Source organism: Cebus imitator, unplaced genomic scaffold (assembly GCF_001604975.1).
Source record: "Cebus imitator isolate Cc_AM_T3 unplaced genomic scaffold, Cebus_imitator-1.0 Scaffold8, whole genome shotgun sequence".
NCBI classification, from domain to species: Eukaryota; Metazoa; Chordata; class Mammalia; order Primates; family Cebidae; genus Cebus; species Cebus imitator.
In genome coordinates, this window is record NW_016107323.1 from 3,104,283 (window position 1) to 3,130,803 (window position 26,521).

Here is a 26,521-nt window from a genome sequence, read left to right on the forward strand (position 1 = left end):
TGTTCAGTTTTAAGTATCAGGAGCAGTTTGGTTTACATTGCTGCATTCCTGGTTTTCATAATAAGATGGAATGAGTCTAATGAGTCTAATAAGGCTCATTCATACAGAATCCAAGTGTTCACACACTTCAGATAATGAAAACACCATCTCTATGGTGATTTACAATGATACCTGATGATGAAATACAAAATATTATATAATTCAAATTATGAGCACCTTTTGAGTCAACAAAGAGAGGTCAAATAATGTTCACATGGGTTAAGGGCTTTAGATTTGAGAAGCTGTCTTCTGATTACTTACAGAGCCACTCTCAATGAAACACAATATTTAACAATCCAGGAGGCCCCATGTTGCAATCACTTGTATGAAGAAGTTGACTCTGTTTTAGATGGCCTATTGGACTCAAGTCACATTATCCTCAAAGCAAATGACTGTTTAGGGTGTGACAGATCTGGAGAAAGTCTGAATGAGATGAAAATCACGGCCAAAATGATTAAGAAGAATAATGGCTGAAACATGGCTTATAATTATCTGTGTACTTCATTCCTTTTCCAGAAACCAAGAGTGGCCTACTGTGGCTTTATTATTATTATTATTATTATTATTATTTTGGAGATGGGGTCTCACTTTGTCACCCAGGCTGGAGATCCAGGGCAGCACTATAGCTCACTACAGCCCTAAACTGCTGTGCTCAAGGGAACCTCCTGTCTCAGCCTCCAAAACAGCTGGGACAACAGGTGTGCAGCCCCATGCCTGGATAATTTTTTTTTTTTTTTGAGATGGAATCTTACTCTGTCACCCAGGCTAGAGTGGATTGGCATGATCTCAGCTCACTGCAGCCTCTGCTTCCTGGGTTCAAGTGATTCTCCTGCCTCAGCCTCCCGAGTAGCTGGGATTATAGGCGCCCACCACTGCACCCAGCTAATTTTTGTATTTTTAGTAGAGACGGGGTTTCGCCATGTTGGCAGGCTGGTTTCTAACTCCTGACCTCAGGTGATCTGCCCACCTTAGCCTCCCAAAGTGCTGGGATTACAGGCATGAGCCACTGTGCCTGGCCTAAAAATTTTTTCAAAGATGGATCTTGCTGTGTCGCCTTGGCTGGTCTTGAATTCCTGGGCTCAGGCAATCCTCCCACCTCTGCCTCCCAACTAGCTTGGATTATAGGCATGAGCCTGGCTGTGGCTATCTTTGGAGCACATCCTATTGAGGTGCACTGCAGTAAGATGTATGCGTATGTAGGTAACCTATGCAAGAAAAGGTACCCAGGGTGTAGAGAGGTTTCAAGAACATTTCTCCCAGTAATTCCACTTCTGGAATCTCTCTTAAGTAAATTTTTCACAGGACAGGAAAATATTCATATATAAAGATATTGATCACTATTTGTAATAACCAGAAATTAGAAACAGCCTCAATATCCAACAACGAAGAATTATAGGGAATTGTTAATAATATAGAAAAATATTTAGATTAACATATTAAGTAAAAAAGCATGACACAAATGATGTAAAAATGAATCCGGTGTGGTACCGTAGATTGGACGCTGGAACAGAAAAAGGTCATTGGTGTCTCCATTTTGACAAACATACCACAGAAACGCAAGATGTTAATATTAGGGTAAACTGAGTGAGGCATAGATAGGAACTCTCTGTACTACCTTTGAAACTTCCCTGTAAATCTAAAATTATTCCAAATTAAAAGTTGACACAAAAAATAAATGTGAGAAGGAGGAGGAAGAGACTGAAAGGAAACAAGCAAGCAAAAATGTCAACAATGGGTTAGCCCTGGGTTCCAGAATTGTGGGTGACGGTGATTTTCTTCTTTCCAGTTTATAAATTCTTCATACACGCTACCATGAACAGATACCACTTTTATAAGAGGAAAAACATCATGCAGTGCCATAAAAACTACGCCTGAAGCTGCGGGCCAGGCCCAATCGTACCTTATGACAATAATGCACGGCCGAGACGATCTGCCGGAAGAAGTGCCGGGTCTCCCTCTCGCTGAGGCGCCGCCGCTCACTGATGTAATCATACAGCTCCCCTTTGCTTGCATATTCCATGATGATCACAATCTTATCTTTGTTCTCAAACACTGCAGAGGGAAAACAGCAATACACAAACACCCTGTTTAGCCAACAAGCTCACTTATGCTACAGAGAATGAGAGAGAGGACAATGGAGACGTCGCCAAGCAGAGGACCCACTGACCGGTCAGAACACAAATGAGCCAATTCAGCATCACGAGGCACTGGGCACGCTGTCCCACCAGGTGGGCAATGGTGTGTGTCACGCCATTGTTCCTGGACGTGCCTTTGTCATGCTAAGGGAGATGTGGTTCTCTTCTCTGAGGACCCCACTTTCCCTGTCAAGATCATTTCTCACAACCCTCTCCCAGAACAGCTCTCCTGTAGACAGGATAATGGGTAACAACAAACATGACTAATAATTTATTAACCATTGGATATAGACCAGGTACCCAGCCCTGACAGAGCCACTCTGACCCCAAAATATGTGCTCAATCTTATTATCTCTTTACTTCTTCCCATCGCAGGCAAACAAAACCCACAGCTGCTAATGTGGCCCACCAAGTCATGCATGATCACATGGGCCCTTCTCAGCCCTGCTATACCTCCATTCCATGTATTTATTCTGTCTCCCCCAGTCAAATGTAAAAGGAGGTTGTCCTATTTCAACTCACTGGTGTATCCTTAACACCCAGGACAGTATTTGGCACATAGTAACACAGTAGGAGCTCAGGTAATATTTATAAAATAAGTAAACTCAAACTACACAAATGCATTTTTGAACATCAATACTAAATAATAATATAGCACTTACTATGCACCAAGCTTGTATGTAAGGTTTTAAGTACCTCACATGTACTGACTCATTTAAACCTTAACAACAAATGATCAAGGAAATATCTGTAATTTTACCATTTGAAACATGAAGACACTGAGGCTAAGGGAGGTTAAGAAACTGGCACAGTCTGCAATCAGGCACTTTGGCTTCAAAGATCAAGTGCAGAGCCACTAGACCAGACGGCCTCCCAAAGAGCTGGCTGGAATCCGCAGGGCTCTGGCCCCAGCGTGGATGGGGAACTGTAATGCTGCAGCCTGCTGTTTGTCAGGGCTGCTGCTGCTGCTGCTATCATCTCCAGCGGGTTCCCTGCCACCAGGTCCAGCCCCTTCTCACTCAACCTCCACATCACCAAGGAAACAGTCTTCTCAAATGCTTGTAAATGCTTCTATCTCCCCAACTCTGATGCTCTCCAGCAGTGATGTTCAAACTCAGGGTTTCAGGCAGATGGCCAGGGGCCCATGCATGAGGCAGGGAGAACGGTGGCCATGAATGACGGGCTGTCCAAAACCACTCCATTGCCACCTGTTTCATACTTTGGGCTTTTACATAAGATGTCCTTTGAGCAAAGACAAAATAAGCAATATTTATTTTGAAATCCATCATCGCTCCTAAGGGATATGGTACAAAAAGCTTTGTAGGGTACCCAATACCCTCCGTGGGGGTCCCCTGCCTACCCTCCTCGATCTCATCTACTTTCCTCCCATTGCCATCAGGCCCCTGATGCCCAGCACTCTCATTCACTAGCCAAGACTGTGCTCAGACATGGTTTCCACAATGCCCCACTTCTCCCTCTTACTGTGCTAGTCAATACTTGCCTCATAGCATGCACACACTGTGTAGGTTTATTTCCTGGTTTACATATCCATGTCCTCTGCCTAGACTGACAGAACTAAAAAAAAAAAACTATAGTTTTGGAATCAGATTCTCCTAAGTAGGATCCCTGGATATGCCTCTTAAGGGCTGTGTGATTCTAGGGATGTTCCTTGCCCTCTCTGGGCCTCAGTTCAGTCTATAAAACATGAATAATATTAGCAAGTACTTAGAACTGCTGGGGCCGGGCACAGTGGCTCACGCCTGTAATCCCAGCACTTTGGGAGGCCGAGGAGGGTGGATCATGAGGTCAAGAGATCAAGACCATCCTGGCCAACATGGTGAAAGCCTGTCTCTACTAAAAAATACAAAGATTAGCTGGGCGTGGTGGTGGGCGCCTGTAGTCCCAGCTACTCAGGAGGCTGAGGAAGGAGAATCACTTGAATCCGGGATGCAGAGGTTGCAGTAAGCCAAGATCATGCCACTACACTCCAACCTGGAGACACAGCAAGACTCCGTCCAAAAAAAAAAAAGAACGTTAGCAATTATTGTTGCTTTCAATACTATTTCATCCCAGAGCCTAGCGCCAAGGCAGACACGCATCCAGTGAAGAACTGAGTCGACCTGGAACCTACCCCAGGCCTGGGTCCCCAGTCCTCCCACACCTTGTCACTGGCTGCTAGAAGCTCAGACCCCCCCCCCCAGTTCCTTTTTGGCTCCTTCCAGTTCAGCCAAACCTCCCTAATAAAATGAAAGGAGAAGGAGGAGGGTAGGGAGGAGAAGGAGGAGAGAACATCCAGATAAAATTGGCTGCTCCAGTGTCTGCTGGCCTTGGTGTACCCTGCAGCTTTGGCTCCTGCCAGAGATTTCAGCCTGTTGTGCACTTTTCATTAACAATAAACTCTGGAAACTGGAAACATCCCGACTGCCTCGGGATGCATGGCTCAGGCCCCAAAAATGAAAGAGTGAATCGGCCCTGGAGAGGGCAGCAGATTTTCTAATTTTAAAAAGGAGGATGTAGGAAGATGGAAAGTACTTTGACAGGTAAATAAACACGAAGCCTCACACCCCAAAGAGTCTGGTGCATCATTAAAGAGGCCAAAGCCTCTGGCCCTTCAGTGACTGTTGGAAGGTGTGGACCACTTGCCTCACACAGACAGAAGGGCTGTTTCAGTGACTGGATTCTTCCCTCTCCAACTGGCTGACTTGGTATCAAGGAGACATATACACAGTTCAGTTCAATTACAGTCCAATACACCAAATAGTTTACTAAAAAGCTTCCATCAGTAAGTCCTACTGATTCTTTCTCTACAATATATCCCGAGTCTGGCCGGGCACGGTGGCTCATGTCTGAAATCCCAGCACTTTGAGAAGCTAAGGCAGGTGGATCATTTGAGGCCAGAAGTTACCAGACTGGCCAACATGGTGAAACCCCACCTCTACCAAAAATACAAGAAATTAGCCGGGTGTGGTGGCAGGCACCTGTAATCCCAGTTACTGGGGAGGCTGAGGCAGGAGAATAGCTTGAACTCAGGAGGTGGAGGTTGCAGTGAGCAGAGATCACACCACTGCACTCCAGCCTGGGCAACTGAGCAAGACTCTATCTCAAAAAAATAAATAAATAAAAATAAAGTAAAATATATCCCAGATCTATCCACCTGCCTCACTTCTAAGGACACCCCTTCACCCCTTACCCCCATCCTTACTGCTGGCCAGCCTTTCACAGTTGCCTCCCTGCTGACTGCATTTGGAGGGGTCAAGAAATAGCTCCAAATGCATATTCCACGGAGTAATCATTCTGCAAGATATCCTGAAGAAAGAAAGGATTCCACGGTCAAACACAAGTCAAACGTTGATACTTGATTGTCTCTGAGAGCCTGGTTTCCTTAACTCGGAGTTCTGCGAGTTGATCGGGCCATTTCAATCCTCCTATTGGCATCCTGAAGAACTCATATGGAGCCAGTGTGGAAAACACTGGATGAATGAGATGATATCCAAGCGACAAAACTCACTCTATCGGGCAGGACCCTCACTCTCTCGGGCAGGGCCAATGAGCCGCCTGATCAGAAAACTGTCCAAGCAGCCAGGCCTGGCTCTGGGACACCATCCCCTCATTCCCCATAGGGCGCAGCCCAAATCTCATGGTCAAGGCCCTGTCACCTTAAATTAATTGAGAGCAAACAAGTTTTCTAGACTTCAAGCATCAGTGTTTCATCAAGGAGGCCAGGCATGTTACAGATGAAGCTTCTAGAAGCCTTTCTTAATAACAGTGAAATTTGCTGTAGGCTTACTATGTGCAAGCCCCATGCTAATAAGCATTCTGCATGAATTACATCATATGGATTTGGTACTATGAGGATCCTTGTTTTACAGATGAGAATACCTGGGGACAAGGTGAATATAATTCCCATAACTACAGAGAGCACAAGGCACAGCCAGCCCTGGGCCCAGCAGTCTGACTGCTTGCTGCCCTCAAGCTCTCAGCCGCTCCATTACTACTTATACATATGAACCGCTCTGACCCTCGGTCTCCTCATCAGTCCAATGAGACTAGTAATAGCCTCACAGGTCTATCACCCTCAGCACAGTGCCTCTGCCAGTGCTCAACAAATGGAAGCTGTTCTCATAATTATTTCATCTGCCACTTAGGCAGCTCAGGCAAAACAAAACCCTAAGACTTTCCTCTCCCTGCTGGCATCAGTCTTTAAAACATGTTGTGGCTGCCGCAGAATCACAGGATTTTTTAGCAGGAAAGGACCTAAGAGATCAGGTGTTATTTTTCCAGAACAGTCCAGGATTTATAATGTATAACAGCAAGGCCTTGGGAATTAATACTGAAGAATGAGCAGCTTCCGCACCCTCAGCCCAATGCTCCTTTGCCCATGCTCAAGGTGACAGGAATATTCTTGGCCATTCTTCTAGCAAAAAAAGGGCTGCTTCCCTTGGGCACTTTTACAACTGGTTATTTATAAGCCCAGAAATCTTGTCTGTGTTTATGTTATTAGTCACTAAGCAAAAGCTTATTTTCCACCAGTTGGGAAGGGTTTCCTTTCTGAAAAATGAAAGCCTGTGTCTCTTGGCCAGACAGTTTTACCCAGAAGCCTGGTGGCTCCAGAATGGTAAGGAAAACCATGGCCCTTGACATGCCAGGCCTACCAGGAAAATTAAATCCCTGAATAGAAACTTAGCTCAACCTGAGTCAGCCCACAGCACTGGAGCCACAGCCATGTGGTGCAGAGCCTGGATTTTAGCACAGCAGAAAGCACCTACTATGCAGATGGCACTGGGGGATACCAAAAGAAGACGTTTCCTGGTTTGGAGGGGGAGGAAAGGCAGGCCAGGTAGAAGGGTCAGCATGAGGAAGGGAACAGGCCAGAAACAGAACTACCAGCAGCTGGCAGGGCCTGGGAATAGGAGGAGAGAAAGAAAAGGGTGATGAATAAAACACAAGACCTTGAAGGCCCACAAGGAGCTGCAGGTGAGTCAGACAGGCAACCAACATCGCCGAGAACAATACAAGCGACAGAAGCAAGTTACAGGATAGCATCTGGGATCCTGGACCTAAGCAACTGTTTGGGGCTCGATTTTTCCAGGAGACTTCCCAGACAGGGATCTCTCCTTCCCTAGAAAGCTTGTAATAAGAATAGTTAACATTTATGGAACAGTTACTACGTGTCACAGATTAAGACATTTATTCCTCACAACAAGCTTATGTGATAGGGATCCATGTTATCCCTGCTTTATAAACAGGGAACCAGGGCTGAGGACAGTGGCTCACACCTGTAATCCCAGCACTTTCAGAGGTCGAGACGGGAGGATCGCTTGAGGTCAAGAGTTTGAGACCAGCCTGGTCAACACAGAGAGACCTCATCTCTAATAAATAAATAAATAAATAAGGCACCAGCACTCACATCAAGAAACAGCACTGCTAGCCCCCTGCAAGTAGCCCTGCCATGTCCTCTTTCTGTTATTAATCATCTCCTCAAATATACAGATACATCAATATTATAAATATGAGGAATATGAGCCAAAATCATAGATGAGTTTTGAAGTTTTAAAAAATGAAATCTTGTAGTATACCTTCTTCTGTCATGAATTCAACATAATGTTTGTGAGAATAATCTACGTTGCTCAATGCTCAAAGCATCCACTGGCCACGTGAGAGCCAGAGTCAAAGCCTGTTCATTCTTATTGCTCTAGAGTACTCCATGATACGAATGTATCACGGTTTATTTATCCATTGTACTGCTGATAGGCACTTGGGCTGTTTCCAGTCAAGGGCTGTTATGAAAAGTATTGCTGTGGACATCCTTGTGCATGTCTTTTGATGCATATCTGGCTGCATTTTTGTTGGGTAGATACCCAGTAAGACTGGCTAGCAAATTTGTGCCACTCAAAAGCGCATGTGCTTGCCGTGACTCTCCACCACTTTCCTTCATCATCCATTTCTGCTTTTCACATTATATGCAATAAAGGTTCTCCTTCATTAAATGGAGCCAACCTCACTGATTTTTCTGATATAGCTTTATTATCAGCCTATTTGAGGCATTTATCTGAGCATTTTGCTACAAGTTAAAGGGAATACAAAAGAGAAGAAGGCACAGTCATTACCCCTAAGGAGTTGCTTTTGAGTGGGAAATGACCAGTACTCATAAAATAATTCAAGAGCTAACCTGAATGGTAGAGACTTTAAGTACCTGGACAATCAGACAGAAATATCAGTAAGGTCAGCCAGAAGGGACCTGAAAAGATTTCTAGAGAAAGCAGGCATGGAACTGAACCACCCAAAATGACTTGGGTTTTGCCTTTGAGATGATTTCACCATTGTTTCAACATATCCTAGAATACCTGAACTCTCCTTTTTCTTCGACTGTTCCACAGGCAGGCCTTCCTTCTTCCCAGACACCGACTTGAATTATTTTTCTTGTTTGCTGTTTATTTTCCATTTCAAAGGAAAGCAGGGATTGGTTGCTATAGCAACAGCTACTTCTCCACATTAATCCTGAATTTCATGAGATGTTCGGTTTGACAGTCTCATTCTGTGCTCTGATCATCCGGCTTTCATAACCAGGCAATGACCCAGCTCCCAGCGATTGCCTCCTGCAGCTCTCGAGGTTAATAACACAACTTGTAGACCTTGAGAAAATGTGTATTATAAAAACAGGACTCTGGCCTGAGGGAAACGCTGAGGAGAGAGGAGATCCTGGGATTTTAAGTTTCCACTGGCCACGTGAGAGCCAAGTACACCTACGCCGGGCCATTTAGGAAGAAAGAGATCTTGAAAGTGGAGACATTGAGGACCAATTTTGAAAAGGGAAGATTTCTTTCTGTAACCTCCAAGGAGGAAGTGTCATTTGCTGAGTTTTTTGTTTGTTTGTTGAGATAGGGTCTTACTCTGTCACACAGGCGGGAGTGCAGTGGCATGATCTTGGCTCACTGCAACCTCTGCCTCCCAGGCTTAAGTGATCCTCCTGCCTCGGCCTCCCAAGTAGCGGGACTATAGGCACGTGCCACCACTCCTGGCTAATCTTTGTAATTTTTTTTTTTTTTTTTTTGTAGCGACAGGGTTTCGCCATGTTGCCCAGGCTGGCCTCAAACTTCTGAACTCAAGCCATCCACCTGCCTTGGCCTCCCAAAGTGCAGGGATTATAGGCGTGAGCCCCGGTACCCAGCCCATCTGTTGGTTTTAATAAAAAAGGCCTGGGGCCTAAGAGTAGCCCCGTGAGAATTCTCTCCACACCTTTGCCTTCTATCAGCTCCATCTCCTAGGTGACATCCAGGGTGCTGCCATTCCTTCCCCAGCATTGCCTCCCTAGGCAGCATCATTTTTGTCACTTTCCCAAAATCTCAGACTGAAGGACCTTCCCACTCCACGAGGGTGCTCTTTTATTAAAGGTCAGTACAATCCTCACAGAAAGTAGCTTATTTTTCACTTCAAAAATGAAGTGATCTTTCCTTTGAAAGAACTGTCTATAAACCAATTGAGTCATTTAGTCAATACAGATTCATTCTTCAAAACTTTCCTCCCTAGAACTCAATTTCAAACACCTCGTGGGCTCACGGCTTCACTAAATGGTCCTCTGATCTCTTGAATCTGAAAGCCCAGGGCAGTGAGGAGGAGAAATTTAAACTGGCATCTCCCTGGCTGTCAATAAATCGGTCCAAGTTGATTCAGTGTGGTTCCTGGTTTGTACAACAAAGGGCTTTTTGGTTCACTCACTGTCTTTTCTTGAACCAAAACTCTTTTTGGATGTTGGCTGGCATGCTCGAAGAGAACCATAGCCAACAAGGCCACCCACTGCCAGCAATGGACTCCACGGAAGGCAGGAGAAATGGTTAAGAAAATGTAAAGCCACCTGCACAAGTGGGTATGCAGAAGCCTTGCCAAAACACATCCATACCTGCTAGGATTAATAGTGACATTGGGGACCCAATATCCAATCCTAGGAAGGCAGGGGACATGGCCAGAATAGAGAGAGGAGTTGTGTGGGAGAGGAGACTTGACAACACCACGCGGGACGAGCCACTGGGCTCCACCCTCCTTCCACAACCATCCCTGGGGGGAGCATTTCTAGAAACGAAGCAGGGCCCTAAGGTGGCAATGGGCTCTATCAGCCATCACCACAGGCTCATGATACACACTCCACATCACACACACACTTCACAACCTCCCTGATGATTCCCTCTATTCCTCTGTCTCAGCCTTTGTGTCATACACAACACACACACATTCTCTCACATACACAAACAAAACACATTCACATAATCCCTGGCAATTGATCAGAACCTCTCACAACTACCCCAGGCAGAAGCAAGGGCTCTTGTACTTGATGCCGTGAACTTCTGAAAAAACATGTTCCCAGTTCTGGCAGTGACAGGGGTAGAAATCCTTCTGTGAAGACAGGCTTAGTCTTCCACCCCTGGAACCCCAGCAGAGGGCTTTGGTTCAGGGGCTCATCTCACCCTCCCCACCTCACCAGGGTGGAAAGGCCAGGCCCGTAGTCATCACACCTCTGGCTCCAGCCACTTCCCAGCTGGGTGACCTTGGCAAGTTACTTAGCCTTTCTGCCCCACAGGATCTTCCTCTGCTAAAGTGAAGCCTCTACCTTAGGTCACATTGTATTATCACAGCACAAGGCAGCAAGAGTAAGCAGAAGTGTTAGCAGTTCCTATTCAGCAGCAAAGGGAATCAAAGGAAGACATCAAATGCAGAATTATGGGCATGCACTGGCAGAATCCACACCCAAGGTTACACTCATGCCCTTGGGGTATATGTGTGACGGGTTGGAGGTGGGAGAATAGTAGAAATAGTGAACGAACACTCAAAGACCTCAGAGGACTTGAGTGGCCCCCAGTTAAGGCTGAGGTGAGGGCAAGCCTAGCTGTCTTCCATTCTTTGGTCCCCAGGGCTGTTCCAAACATGGGTGTCAATGTCTGAGTCATACCTACCAGCCACGCCTGCTGTCAGAAGTCATGGTGGGGAGCACTAATTCCCCAAATCAAAAATTCCCAGATTCCACAGGTTAAAAGTTACAGTCCATCTAATCTGACCCCCCTTTCAATATCCAAATCCCCGCTGTTGTACACGGCCATTGCGGAGGCCCCTTTCTGCGTTCTGTGAGCCTTCCCAAATGCATGCTGGTGACTGCCTGTGCAAAGTAAGAAAGTTATCCCAGTTCATTCCAAAAGATCCCAGGCCAAAGGGCAATAGAGTCTTTTCTTTTCCTTTAAAAGTTAGTGTCAGGTATAAATATCCTTTAAAAGTTAGTATCAGGTATAAATAGCATTATTTAAGGCACTAGAAAATATTGAATTCCAGGAAACCCAGGAGGGAGAGGCAGGACAGCCTGGGAGTAGCATTAGTGTATAGTTGTTTTGCTTCTGATCTCCAGCCTCTAGAAAAATGACTTGGGTGTAATCAAAAAAAAAAAAAAAAAACAATGAAAATAATAACTTGAAGGTCAAACAGCTAACTTAATAGGAAACTCATTAGAAACGTGGCTGGACAGGCTCACAGCTGAAGAGCTCGTTCACATGATTACAAGTGAAGAGAACTCTCCCATGCTGTGTTGCGAACAGGGGTGAGTCCTCAATTTGGATCCAGTCTGCAGGGACTTCATGTGAAACTCGTGAATCTAGCAGCAGAAGGAGTGTGTTAAAATGCTCAACAATTTGCCATGGGTTCAAAAGAGTAAACACAAGCATAATACACTGCTTTGCCAAGTACAACAAACTGTTTCATGGGGCTCCGAGTCTCTGATGAGGGCAGCAACCCAACAGCTAACTAAGTAAACACAAGCCCAAAGGTATCGCTCACGGCTCACTGGTGACTACCGCCAGACACACGTTCTTCCCTGGAATTCACTGATGATAAATGATCAGACCAAGACAAGTTTCTAGAGCAGGCTCCTTTCCTCTTTGTTGCAGGATTAAGCCTGTATTTCTCAGCCTGGTCAATGAAACTGGAATCTTTGGGGATGAGACCCAGGCATCAGCATTTTTTACAAACTCCTCATGAAATTTTAATGTGCATCCATCATTCAGAATCGCTGACAGGCAAACTGGCCTCAATCTTCTTTTCTCCAACCTCCCAACAGAAGTTTCTACTCCGGCCAGAAAGAACATCTCACTGATCCCTAGACATCACATCAGGAATAATCAATTCCATTTCTCGAGTGTGGTCCTGGCACTGTGCTTAGCAATTTTATTCATTAGCTCATTTAATCCTACATTATCTATAAAGTAGCTAGCTACTGGCCCCATTTTATAGATAGGGAAACTGAGCCACAGAGAGCTTAGTCAGCCCAGGGTCACACAGCAGTAACTGGCAGTGCAATTGGCTCATTCAAATCTAATCCTTCATGGATGACAAATTATATTCGTGCCCTACTATTAGGCTGGTGCAAAAGTAACTGCAGTTTTCACTATTACTTTAATGAATGGTACCTGAAACAAAAGTGCTAATAGAACAGTACCTGGAATAAAAGTGCTCAATAAATTGTAAAACACATGAATGATTCAATGGCTAAATAAGCAAATGAATGACTGAGAACAGTGGGTAATGCTAAGGACCACTGATCTTAGATCAATTTAGCCATTCCCTGCCTTCAAAAGAACCTAAATCAGGACTGCCTGCAAATCTTCCTGCCTGAGAACCCTGGATTAGCACAGTTGTGTCTGAGAAGAGAAACATAAACTGCCTATAGGTATTTCCAAATAACTGATGCTAGAAATACAGCCCTGCTTTTGTTTCTAAGGAAATAAGAATCAATTATTTGGGAGGTTTTGTTTCTAACCTTCTAAGGAGGAGTTTTTCTAGTACAGTGGGGCTGTTAAATCTGGGTGTGCATCGGAGCTGCCTGGAGGGATCATGATTCCTCTGGTGCTAAAACCCACCCCTAGAGTATCCAATTCAGCAGGTCTGGGGCAGACTCCAGCTGATGCTGATGCTGCTGGTCCTGGACAGCCCTTTGAGAATTGCTGTTTACCAGAGTCCTGCCATTCTCAAGAGGTGATTTTTCCAGGGGCACAGGATGGAGCAGCAACATTTTCTGATTCCAGGACTTCTGCTGGGTTTTGCAGAAGGGTCTTACACAAGCCCCACTGCCCCAGCCACAAGCTGGGGGTCGGGGTGGTGGCTGGCTTGGGGGAGTGATGCAGTATATAATGAGGAGCCCCATCTCTTGATTTCTCTTCTGCTTTTCCGGATTTTTAGAGCAGTGATTTTCACCAGGAGTGATATCCCCTCCGAGATAGACCTATCCAAATCTCAGGAAGCACAGGTAGCTTACAAAAGCACATAGTGGTGCCATGTCTCTAGGAAGACAAGAGGAGCTTTTAACTGATAGTGCACTCATCCAAAGTGTCTTCATGGTGGGAATTGAGAGAATGTTTGAGAATACAGGCTTATTATAACTTACCTTCTTGTGGGCAGCAGGCTTAAGGCTCACAGCGTGGGGGCATGAGATTCAAATGCTTATCAAAGGAAGTGTTTGTCTATTTCATTTGTTTTCAGGTTTGAGAAACATTTGCAATGGATGAGAGATCACAGTCAACAAATGCCAAAGAGGCTTCCTACTTTGTCTCAGAAAGCCAGGATCACCCTTACCTGAAATAGGAGAGTGATGAAGGGGTTGGCCCGTTCCAGCATATCACAATGCAAAGGGCCCATAAAGAGATGCAATCTTGCATGGCCAAGAGAACAGATTTCCAGAAACCAAACCAAGGGTGTAAAAGGAAAGTCACAGGCTGAATCTCCCCCATCCCCCACCCACCTCTTCAATTTTACATGTGGGACTGTTGCCAGATGGGATGCTAAAGATGTTTGTTCTCAGTGGTTTTGCAGATCAGGTCTCCTAGGCTTTCAAAGGGGAAGTGGGGGTGAGACAGCATGCCTTTGATGTTTGAACTTGGGTCCTGAAATCAGAACCTCAGGCAAAAACTGTTTTTATCTCTTCCATCCTAGGCAACCCAGTTGAAAGCTCCAGTGGGCACTTCCTTTTCAGCTGTTTTTTCCATATTGTCAATTATCTCCCTGCTGAGAGAATGGAATTCCTTTGACTGGAAACAGGGGTCCCTCTCTGAGATGGTGCCAGAGATTTCTTTCTTTTCTCTTGATTAGGCTCTCCTTAGTATCACACACTGAAAAGTGTACATCTATCCTCTTTTATTTACTTAGCATTAGAAGCCAGTTATGTTTGTATTTACACAGAGTTGACAAATTTGAGGGTTAATCACCTTCACCCACAGGTCAATAGGAGAGTTAACCCCAGGGTTTGCTTCAAGAAAGACACATTTGAAAGGAATTATTTTTGAGATTTAGCAAACAGCGGAGTCGCTCCAGTGAAGTCACAGATTTTATGGGCCTGTGGATATGGCGATTATATATAAATCAAATTTTCACAGTGTTCTGCAGTTTAGAAAACACTTGACCTATGAGTTTAACAGATTTGAATCCCAACCTTCTTCCTCAGATGCTGGCAGAAGTATTTTCCAAAATAACTACAAAGCTAGGACTTAATGCTGTCAGATATGTAAGACAGCAACCTCTATGAAGGCAGAATTCTCCATATCACAAGGTCTACAACAATACTTCCCATTAATTAAGGGTCTCTGCAGGCCACCAAGTGACCTGGTTCACACCGGAAGCATCGAGTTCCACGTGTCACTGCCTGGGTTCAACCGTCGGATCCACCACTTATTATTTGGTAACCTTAGAAAATGGACTTTGCCCCTAAAGCTGCATAAATAGGGATCTTAACATTTCCTATTTCCCAGATATAAGGATTAAATGAGATAATGCATGCACACCTCCTAGCTCAAGGTAAACACTCAATAACTCCTAGCTATTAGTAGTACTATTTTATTGTATTTTATTTATTTTTGTGAGATGAGGTCTCACTCTATCACTCAGGCTGGACGACAGTGTCACAAACTTGGCTCGCGGCAACCTCTGCCTCCCAGATTCAAGTGATTCTCCCACCTCAGCCTCCTGAGTAGCTGGGACCACAGGCACACGCCGCCACATCCAAATAATTTTTTGTATTGTTGGTAGAGACGGGGTTTCACCACGTTGCCCAGGCTGCTCTTGAACTCCTGAGCTCAAGTGAGGCCAAATGGTCTACCAAAAAGAGGGCCAAGGAAACAAGCTCCTGTCCCCCTTGGAGCTGCCATTCAAGGAGAGGAGACAGAGAGTCAACAAAGTGAACAGATCAGGCGGCCCCTTTCGGACTGAGCCTTGAGCTAAATGACTTTTGAGTAAGGGGTTACTGAATGAAAACCTCAATGAAGGAGGGACTAAGCCCTTCAATATCCTGGGAATTCCTAGTGTCTAGAATAGCGCCTGGCACACAGTAAGCACTTCATTAGCATTTCTGTTCACGAATAAATCGCTTTTTCTCCAGAACTAGCCTTTCAATATCACTGGTTAGTACAGCTCAAGATGATGCCTTCCTTTCATGAAAACACAGACTTGCTAAACATACAGGGTTAGGCACATCATGGCGCTGCCCTGTTGCTGTCGCTGTTGTTGCTGTCACTATGTGTGTGCATATCTGGCTCTTTATTTTAATCATAAAGATCTTTGCTGAAGAAGACATTGTCAAGTTCTTTAATAGCTTCTACTCATCTGACTAGTGTCCAAACGGCCACTTCGGTGCCTTGGCATTGATTTCTCCTTAAGCAAATTAATGCATTGCTGCACCAAGCTAAGGCTCTTGATTGGCCTGTCAACCAACCGGCTTCCAGATAGAAGGTTCCCCTTCTCATTCTGTAAGTAGCAGGGAGACCGGCAGATGGGCTCCTAGACTTGGGTCCACCACCACTGCTGTCACCCTCCTTGCCCCCGCCATGCCCTCAGGTTGCAGCAGGGGCAGGATGGAAATAGCCAGGCTGAGGTGGGCTGCAAGATGAGACACAGGGTCAGAAATACAGAGATGAGGCACAGCAGGGCAAGAAAACAAAGGAAACCAGGAGACCCATATGTCAGAGTCACTGCATAGCCGTGACACCCAGCATGACAAGCTGAACTGCATCCCCAAAAAAACTCAGGCATTGAAGCCCTAACACCAAGTACTTCAGAATATAGCCCTATTTGGAGATACGGTCTTTACAGAGATATGTTAAAATGAGGTCCTTAGCATGGGCCCTAATCCAGTATGACTGGTGTTCTCATGAGAAGAGGAAATTTGGACAAAAACACATGCAATGGGAAGACGTGTGAGGACATAGTTAGAAGTCGGCCAGCTATAAGCCAAGGAGAGAAGCCTTAAACAGATCCTTCCCTCAAACTCTCAAAAAGAACTGACTTTGATCTCAGGCTTCCAGACTCCAGAATTGTGAGAAAACACATTTCTGTTGCTAACTCACCAGTCTATGGTACTTTCTTATGGCAGCACTAACTAACTAATACACTCAGCAAGTCATTAAATCTAGAGCATCCATTTCCACAACTACAAAATGTGAATCCCTGGCCTGCCCACCTCACGGGTTTGCTGTGGGGATAAAATGAGACCAGATATGGGAGACCTTTGTAAACTCTGAAGAGTTCTACAGATGACAGGATGTCTAGCTTCACTTTCAGAACTGGATCTTTGGGTCCTGCTGGGCAGGAAAGCAAAGAAAGTCATGGGATCCTTGGACGGTAGGTCCCAGTGAGAGGTGTAGGAGCTGGAATACAGCCTTGGCAATCTCCTGCTCCCAACACCCCAGGGAAGGGAGGGGAGCTGCCCTCCTCCACAGTTATTTAGTGGATGTGGGAGAAACAGAACTTGCGTGGGAGAAGGGAAAGGGAACAGAACAGAAACTGGAGAGCTCTAAGAAATTAAAAGAAAAAAAAAGGACACACGTAAGACCCTGAGAGTTTTCTGGATAAAAACAATAGCTTTTATTTGTATGATACTCTGCAGGTCACAAAACACTTGGAGGCACTGGGTTCTCGTTATCCTATTTGAGGTCAGGAATGTCTTTGAGAGTCTGATGAAAGCTATGTACCATGCACACAAGACATACAACATTATACAGCCGCACTGTTCAGCAGAACTTTCCATGAGGACAAAAATGTTCTGTTGCTACACTGTCCCATATGGTAGCCACTAGCCTCATGTGACTACTGAGCACATGAAACAAAACTAGTGTGACTGAGGAACTACATTATAAATTATTTTGTTTTAATTCTTTAAATATCCACCCGTGGCTAGTGGCTTCTGTGTTGGACAGCATAGTGACATACTATTCCAAGGGATCCAAAGATCCTTGCATCTCATCCATGACATACCCTTGTCAATGGGCCCCATGTTATGAACTATTTGTGATGACTACAGTGTCCTCATAATAACTATCTTTTTTGAGCTTAGCAGATATATGTATCATGTCATTTAATCCTACTGAAAACCCCATGACAGCTAGAATGGTCAACCTCATTTTTCAGATGTGATTACTGAGGCACTGAGGAGCCTACCATCTTCCCCCAAGTCTGGTGTCTAGGTCACAGAGGAGGACTGGAGACTGAAACTCAAGGCCTCCTGACGTGAGACCTCAAGGCTTCCCTAACTCCCTAACACCTGCCCTAAGGGTTTCACCAACTGAAGCCCAAGTTCCCTCCTGAGATCTTGATAGAAATTCTTTCCATCAAGTAACCTAAAGAACTTCCATTCACACTGCTATGCATCCATAAAGTGAGAAGCAAGAGCTTTCGGGACTTCTCTTCTCCTTGAAACCTCCAGCTCGGTCTCTACTGAGGCCAACTTCACACTGGTAATAAAATATTCTTCCATTATGGTTTGTCTCTAATCTTTCCTTTGGCAGGGGGATGGTTTCCTGTTCTCCGTTTGTCCTGTCTGATTCCCAAGGCCACAAAGGACATGGTGCTGGTGAAGAAATTGGGTTTCTCCAGGTGGGACACCAAGGACCACAGACTGCCTCTCAGATAAAGAACCTGGAACCTTCATGCTAGGAATGTATTCTTTGCCTTCCTGATAAAGAAGGCTCATGCTCTGGGCCAAGAAACCCCAAAACACAATAGTGTTCACAGGGCACCGGACTGTATGTGTCCACACCCTACAGGCCAATCCTTCACCATGGCCAATAGAGGAAAAACCCTGATAACTTAACGAAACTCACTCCCACACTGCATTTGTATCTCAACTCACTTCTAACTTCTAGAAATTCCCCTCAGTCACCAGGCATATTCAGATTGTATCTTATCAGCCTGGAATTCTATTTTCCACAATTCTTCCCCAACAAAAAAATTCCTTCAAGGACCAGCCCAAATGCCATACACCTCCATGAAAAATTCCAACCCCCAAGCTTCTAGAACATGGTCCCAGAATATGCTGTTTACATGTCCACTGATATGGTTTGGCTGTCTCCCCACCCAAATCTCATCTTGAATTGTGGTTCCCATAATCCCTATGTGTTGTGGGAGGGACCCAGTTGGGGGTAATTTAATCATGGGACCATTACTCTCATGCTGTTCTCATGATAGTGACTGAGTTCTCATGAGAGCTATGGTTTTATAAGGGCCTTTTCCCCCTTTTTCTTGGCACTTACCCTTCCTGCCACCATGTGAAGAAGGACATGTTTGCTTCCCCTTCCACAATGACTGTAAGTTTCCTGAGTCCTCCCCACCCATGCGGAACTGTGAGTCAATATCCTTTCTATATTACCCAGTCTTGAGCAGTTCTTTTTTTTTTTTTTTTTTTCCGACACAGTTTTGCTCTTGTTGCCCAGGCTGGAGTGCAATGTCACAATTTCAGCTCATCGCAACCTCCATATCCCAGATTCAAGCAGTTGTCCTTCCTCCCTCCCGAGTAGCTGGGATTACAGGAATGTACCACCACACCCAGTTAATTTTTTGTATTTTTAGCAGAAATGGAGTTTCTCCATGTTGGTCAGGCAGCTCTCAAATTCCCAACCTCAGGTGATACACCTGCCTTGGCAACCAAAGTGCTGGGATTATAGGCCTGAGCCACCTCGCCCAGCTGGGCAGTTCTTTATAGCAGGGTGAGAACAGACTAATACATCCACATAGTACTTATTCCATTACTGCCTTGTATTGCGTCTTTTCCTTTTTGAGACAAAGTCTCACTCAGTCGCCCAGGCTGGAGTGCAATGGCAGGATCTCAGCTCACTGCAACCTCTACTCTCCCGGGTTCAAGCTATTCTCCTTCTTCAGCCTCCCAAATAGCTGGGATTAAAGGCGCATGTTACCAGACCCAGGTAAGTTCTGTGTTTTTAGTAGAGACAGAGTTTCACCATGTTGGCCAGGCTGGTCTCAAACTCCTGACCTCAAGTGATCCTCCCACCTCAGCCTCCCAAAGTCCTGCGATTACAGGCGTGAGCCACTGTGCCCGGCCTGTATTGCTTTTTGAGTGCGGGGTCCATGTTGCTTCTTGAATGTGGGGTCGATAACACATTCTGCTTTTAAATTTCCAGTCTCATTCAACAGAGTGCTTAACGAGGAGTAGACACTCAGTAGACTAGTGGTTCTCAAACTTGTTAAAACACAGATTGCTGAGCCCCACCCAGAGAGTTTCCAATTGAGCAGGACCTGGGTAAAGCCTGAGAATCTGCATTTCTAATAATCTCAAGTGACGCTGACACTGCTGGCCTAGGGACTTTAAGAAGCATTTTAAGAGGTGTTTGTGGAATAAATAAAAGATGGAATGGATAAACATTTCCCTGAAAAAATCCTATCACCAAGGGCTACAAAAATGAGTCTTCAAAAGATCAGGATAAAAGATGTATATTACCAACATTTACTTCTAAATAAGAAGCAAAAATAGAAGCAGCAGAAAAAAAGAATGACAAAAGAGATCAGGGAACCAGATGAAAAAACATATCAGAAAAATTTTAGGGTCACCACTGGTTGTTTTCCTTTTAGCCCTGCCTGAGAACTTCTTATGATCAGACCAGAAATTAAAAACAAGTTCATTTTTCTTTTTTTTTCTTTTTTTTTTTTTTTTGAGACATAGTCTCACTCTGTCACCCAGGCTGGAGTGCAGTGGCACGATCTCAGCTCACTGTAACCTCTGTATCCTGAGCACAAGTGATTCTCATGCCTCAGCCTCCTGAGTAGCTGGGACTACAGGTGCACATCACTATAACTGGCTAATTTTTGTATTTTTAGTAGAGATGGGTTTCACCATGTTGGCAAGGCAGGTATTGAACTCCTAACCTCAAGCCATCTGCCTGCCTCGGACTCCCAAAGTACCAGGATCAAAGTTATAAGCCACCGCACCTGGCAATAGGTTCATTTTTCTGACTCAGTCATATATTTTTAAATATTCTAGGGAAACACTGACTCAATAAAACCAAAACTGGGAAATTTTCATAAGAAAATCATTAGAAATGAGTGTCAAAATGATGCACAAAGAGAGTCGTGAAGCCCTGTTTATATTAACCAGAAATTTGGAACAACTTAAATGTTTGGCAAAAGAAATTAGATTCAATAAATGATGATATGTCCATAAACAGAATGCTATAAGACCTTTTCAAGTGTCTTACAGGGGAATATGTATTGACACAGAAAAGATGCATGAGACAACAAATGAAAAGCGAAACAAGCTAAAAAACGGTTTACACAGCACCATCTAACTTTGGACAAAAGCCACAAATAGATACAGAGAAATAGACAAAAACAGAGATAAGGATAGAGAACTATTCAGCAAACTGGGAGTCAGAACAGAAATTAGTTTTTAATTTTAACATTTCTATTTCAATCATTTCTACAATAAACACAGACTGCTATGTAACTTATTTACACGGTCTTAAAAAATAAATGATAGTCCATGGGAGGTTTATTCTCCCCATTTCTTCTCATGAAGGACCAAAGAATTGAACTGAAGCCTGAGTATTTGTATAAGCTTTTCCCCACTCTGCTCTTTTGCAAACACCAACACAATTCGGGCTCCATTTATAAGGCGTCTGCTGCACCAACCCCCTTTCTTGGTGCTTACTGGACCTGATCAGGGTTAATTTCGAACTCAAAGAGCCTAACCTTGAATAACTCCATAGCACCACCAAAGCGACTGGCTTTGGGGAATGACATTTACAACGCATCCATTGTTACGTGGTCACCCAGCAAACCGTCATTTTTCAGAAACCAGGGCTGTCTCACAGACTGGTTTTCAATAAGGTGGGTTGCTTAGCAACAGCCAAGGAGGTAAGAAGGCAGAATAAGGCATCCGCCAGGGACATTTTACGACCAAAACGAGCTGCACTCATGTGTCTGGCTGTGTTCAAGGTAACCAAGTAAGAGATAGCACCCAGCTATTTTTGCATCATGAGGAAAAATACTTGGCTTCTGCCCAGAAGGGCAATTATCTCACAGTCTTGGCAAGCCCCATGGTATGAGAAATGGTAACTGATACGGGGGTGAAGAAAAAAATCACTGACCTTCATAAATACTGATGATATGAGGATGGTTGAGAGATGACATGATCTCAATCTCTCGTCTGATGTGAACCATGTCTTGTTCATCCTTAATTTTGTCCTTACGAATGGATTTTATAGCAACCTATAAAGTCAGGAAATGAAATGTTATTCAGAGAACTAAACAGATGCAAATCAGCCATTGGGGGAGTTTGGAAAATAAATACAGATGTGACTTGTTGGCAGAACTGACAATAACCAGAACAAAGCTTAAAAATGCCCCCGTCATGTCTTTCATATGTAGCAAAAACACCCTTTTCCTAGCAACAGAAAACATCAGGTTTTAACAGCCTGGGATTTCTGATGGTTTGTTTTTAGTTTGTTTGTTTGTTTGTTTCATAAAGTAGAGGCTGCTTAACACAGCCAGAGTCATTTACTCCATGAACCCTGATCCTTTGAAAAAAAAAAAAAAAAAAAAAAAAGGCAAGTTCAGTTTACAGGGCATTGATGATGAAACCTTGGTTAGGTGAACTTGGTCCCACTCAGCTCCACTGTGCAGCTGCCACAGCAGTGGCTATAGAAATCATTACTGCCTGGCCAACCTCGAGGCCAGCTCTACCTCAAGCCTTGGCTTTTAAGACTCCAAGCTATGCTGTGTTTACGCAAGAGCTCGGAAACCAATTTCTTCCTCTATCCTTCCTCTTGTCCAAGGCACCTTCAATAGCACACGGTATGACAAGAGGGCTCTGCTGGACCAGTCAGGGTGAAACAAAGGGACTGACAGCTCATCTCTCTGCCCAGCCCCTGTCAATTCCCAAAGCTCAGCGCCAATGTTACAAATCCAAACTGCAGAGACCTGCCAGGGCCAACACACAGAACAATTACTCAAAAGAAACACATCAAGAAAAAGGCATGAATGGCAATAAGAACCTAATAAGGACAAGCATGTTTGCCAACAGATTCATCTTTGCTCATAAACAAGCTGGCTGGTAACAATCAGATTGGCTCTCAGGGGGCCAAAAACTACTGGAGGAAGTTAGTATCCACAGGTAACACAGAAGCCCACCAATCGATTTGCTGCCGGATCAGAAAGCCTGCCTAGTTCTCTTCCAGGCTGGTCCTTTTGTGACCTCAACTCTCACCTGTTGAGGTCAGGTAACCTTTCCTAGAGGAAAGGCAGCCAAACCATCCTTTTAGATTATAAAGGCATAGAGTTATCTGGAGGAAAGAGAGCCCTCGTCACCAGCAGCCCACGGCCACACCTTGCCTGTCTCACAGTCAACCCCAGCCAGCCTCAGCAGGGATATATTCACTTTTGGGAGCACGTGCTACCTCTGACTTGCACCAGCTCTCAACCAAGCACTGCAAACGGAAACATTTCTAAAATACATCAGTTCTTCTATGACTCAACAAGAACTGGGAAGCTGTTATGATTGTTTTTGCTATGTGCTGACCTCTCAAAAGACAGGTTCATCTGACTAACAGCTCCCTGGATTTCTCCTTTGCAGGCCTTACCCAAGTGGTGATTAAATGAGCCTTTGTGTCTTTACCTGACTCTACACATACAGGGATCTTACTCACTGTTTTTTTAAACCTCCAAACCTTAACATCATGCCTGGCATATGGTAGACCTGAGAAAACATTCAGTGTAGGCAGGTAGACAAAAAGGGAAGGAAAGACAAAGGGAAGGAGGAAAGGAGGCAAGCTGGAGGGAGGGGAGGCTTGATGTTATTAAGTGATGCAAGCCCAGACCAGAGAAGTGGTAGCAGAACTGGGGCAAAAAAGGAGAAACCACCCCAGACACATAACACTGCCCGGACAAGCATAATAGTAAGATGATCAAGAATTTCTTTAACATCTATCTACACAGGCAACGGAGGAATAGATAAACAAATATGAAACGTGGGATGCCCTGCTGTAAATCCAGGGGAAGGCTCCACCTCCCTTCAACCGTGGCTGGACCCATAGCTGGACAGAAGGAGGCTGCATGGAGATGAATGAGCCTTCCAGCTTAAAGGCCCCTTTTCAGCAGAGAGCCAGACTCAGAGCTACCCCAGGGCCTCACAACAGCCCCATTCAGTACCTAGCAAGAAAAACTTCCCTTCGCTTACGTCAAATGTAAAGACACGACTGGATGGCTTTATTTTATCTGAGGAAGGGCTACAGTCCTGGGAGCTTGTTCTGGGAGAAAGCAGACAGTGAGCACACACAGGCCGTGGAGGATGTGGGTGGCTGCTGGAACAACTCCTACATTCCTCCATAAGCTAAAGATGGGCGAGGGTAGAAACCACCCCTTTGATTATGCGGCAAGCTGAACTTGACCTCAAGGAGGCTCTATTGTCAAGTTACAATAGGCATAAATTCTTCACCATGCAGGGTCAGAGGAGGGTAGCAACATTCTAAGGCGTAAGAAAATAAGTCCACTTGCCGATTCCCGACTAACAGCCCAGCGAGGCAGAGGGTCCCACGGTGCCATCGCCAGGGGATGCTTCCAGCTGGGTGTGAAAAGGAAAGTGCCCACATTCGCATCAAGCCTTGCTCAGCGCTGAGGAAACTAAAAGGGCTCCATAAATGTTAATAAGCATGGTGGCTGTCTCTCCACAAAAATTTCCCTTTTCCTACAATGAATCTTACACTGAAAATGTAAAAGAGGGCGCATTCTGCTTCTCTATTTCAAAGGAGTGACAGGAAGTCAGGAGGAGACAATGCTAGAAATCATTTTCATCTGTGCACCTGCCAAGCCTGGAGAAAAGACATTCTGCTCTACTGCAGAGTGGTGGGACCCAGCCGAGGTTCAGACAGCCAGTTAATGACAAAACACAAAAACAACACTACTGCTAATAATAATGGCCAGCCTTCATTAGCCACTTAATACATGGAGCAGACACCGTGCTCAATGCTTTACCAGGGTTCTTTGCACCCTTCCCATTCAAGCCTCAGCTTCACAGCACCCTCTCAGGAAGACCCTTCCTGACCCCTCTAGCTGATAAGGCCACCCTTATGGCCACCTCCCTCTCTATATACCCTTCCCATTTTATCTTCTTTGGGGTGTTTCACACCAAATACTTTATTAGCTGCATATTCAGCCTGTTTTTGTAGCACCCAGCGAGCTAAGAATGGTTGTCACATTGAGGTTTGTTAAGAAAAAAACAAGGAAATCTGAAATGCAGCTTCTGTCTGCATTTATAAGAGTGTCTGCTTCAGGAAGTTGAAGAATACGCTGAGCCAGTCCACAGACAGTATTGCATAATGCTTAGAAACAAGGCTGAAGTCCAGGCTAATACCACTCTCTAGGTGTGTGACATTGGCAAGTTACATAACCTCTCTGTACGCCAGTTTTCTCATTCACCTAGTAGAGAAATAACATCTGCCTCACAGGTCCTGGTGAGGAGTACGTGTCAGGTGTTCGAGAATACGCCTGGGCCGGGGGTAACTGCTCAATAAGCGTCAGTCTTTTTTAACCCAGAGTGAGTGTCCTGAAAGTAGAACCTTCCTTTTTCCTTTCTTCTTCAGAGCAAACTTGAATTCCTCCTTGCTCCTCAAGGGACAGTGAGTGGAGGTCTTGGGGACATGCTTCCAAAGTACATAAAGGACAAGAGCATCTCCATCCCGGGTCTTTACATTGCAACCTCGTCTGAAATCAGGAAGACCAGCTGGGCACACACCATTATCAGCAGGGCCCCTGAGACAGGAGGATTAATAACTTGAACCCAAAAAGCAACCCCAGGACCATTTCTCCATCTGCTCCCTCACCGTCTCCTTTGACCATTCAGCTGAACGGGCACAAACATGTTTCTACTTAGAATCAAAAGTCTGCCTCAAGATATCCACACTTCAGCCTGTATGAAATGTGACTTTTCATCCACTTGTTCTTTTTGAAAACCTACCATGTACCAGGCTACAAAGGAGGAAGGCCGCATGACTGCCCTAGCCCTCAAGGTGGGTGGTGGGGTGGGGAAGGTACAGGCAATGAGCAAAACTCACACCAGTAATTACATAATTGCCCTCGTGGCCAGGGCTACTGAAGAAATGTACAGACATGCCCGGCATTGCAGAGGAAACCTCCTCTCCAGTTTTCCTCAATTCCCGCATCTACAAAGAAACACAGAGGTAAGGAAGGGGCCCAACAGGAAGGGATTACCAAATGTCTGAAATCACACGCCCTCTACCCCCAAAAATCCCATTTGTTCCTGCACAAGTCAGAGAGCCTACCAGGAGTAGGGAACTCAGGTGTTTAAGCCCGACTCACAGTACAGCCACACTCATAAACGTTCTCAGGTCTAGACGGCACCGTGTGCCTCATAAACAATCTGCTTTTAAGTAAGGCCACGCTATGGCTTAATGTTGAAACCTTCTGCAGCAGCGGGTTTGGTGGAAAACCTGTGAATCCTGCCCTGCAGTGCCTGCCTGTTTGCCCAGCCGATTCCCATCTCTGTAACATGGAACAGGCACAGCCTCCTCCTGGGAGTTGGAGGTTTTTCCTTTTTTGAATTATCACCAAAAACCACCTGCTCTGTAGTCTGCTGGGCGTCCTCTCCCACAGTGGCTGCTGTGGGTGTTCAGAGCCCGGTGACCTAGGCAGGGTTGGGGATGCAGTGTGGAAGAGTAAAAGCTCAGACTGTCACCGACTGGGTGACCTCAGGCAAGCCCGAACTTCCCAGGGCTCAGTTTCCTCATCTGTAAAATGGGGTTAGAAAAAATTCTGTTTCTTGGGGTTGTTGTGAGGAGTGGAAATGAGGTAAGTAAAGGCCCCAGCACACAGTATTCACTGAATGGTAGTGATTATAAAGCACACTTAAAGGGTAATGAGCCCACAGCAAGTCATGTCAGAGGTCTCTCCACTCCCCTCCACCCCCACACGCATCCTTCCCCTCCCCACATTTGCACAGTGGTAAATAAAAGCAGGTTAAAATTAATATCTGGCCAGCCCCAGGGTGTCCTGGTGTCTGATGGAGAGGATGCCTGTGTAGCACAGGACCA

The 26,521-nt window shown here is 45.1% G+C and overlaps 1 protein-coding gene across 1 annotated transcript in view; it reads right to left on the minus strand.

The window, feature by feature from the left end:
• NUAK1 (NUAK family kinase 1) overlaps window positions 1–26,521 on the minus strand; it is a 74,426-nt gene that overhangs the window by 19,332 nt on the left and 28,573 nt on the right. Inside the window, exons 2-3 of the mRNA XM_017540700.2 lie at window positions 21,566–21,686; window positions 1,940–2,091 (exon numbers count right to left, since the gene is read on the minus strand). Of these exons, the coding sequence (XP_017396189.1) occupies window positions 1,940–2,091; window positions 21,566–21,686 (273 nt within the window). The remainder of the gene's footprint in view (window positions 1–1,939; window positions 2,092–21,565; window positions 21,687–26,521) is intronic.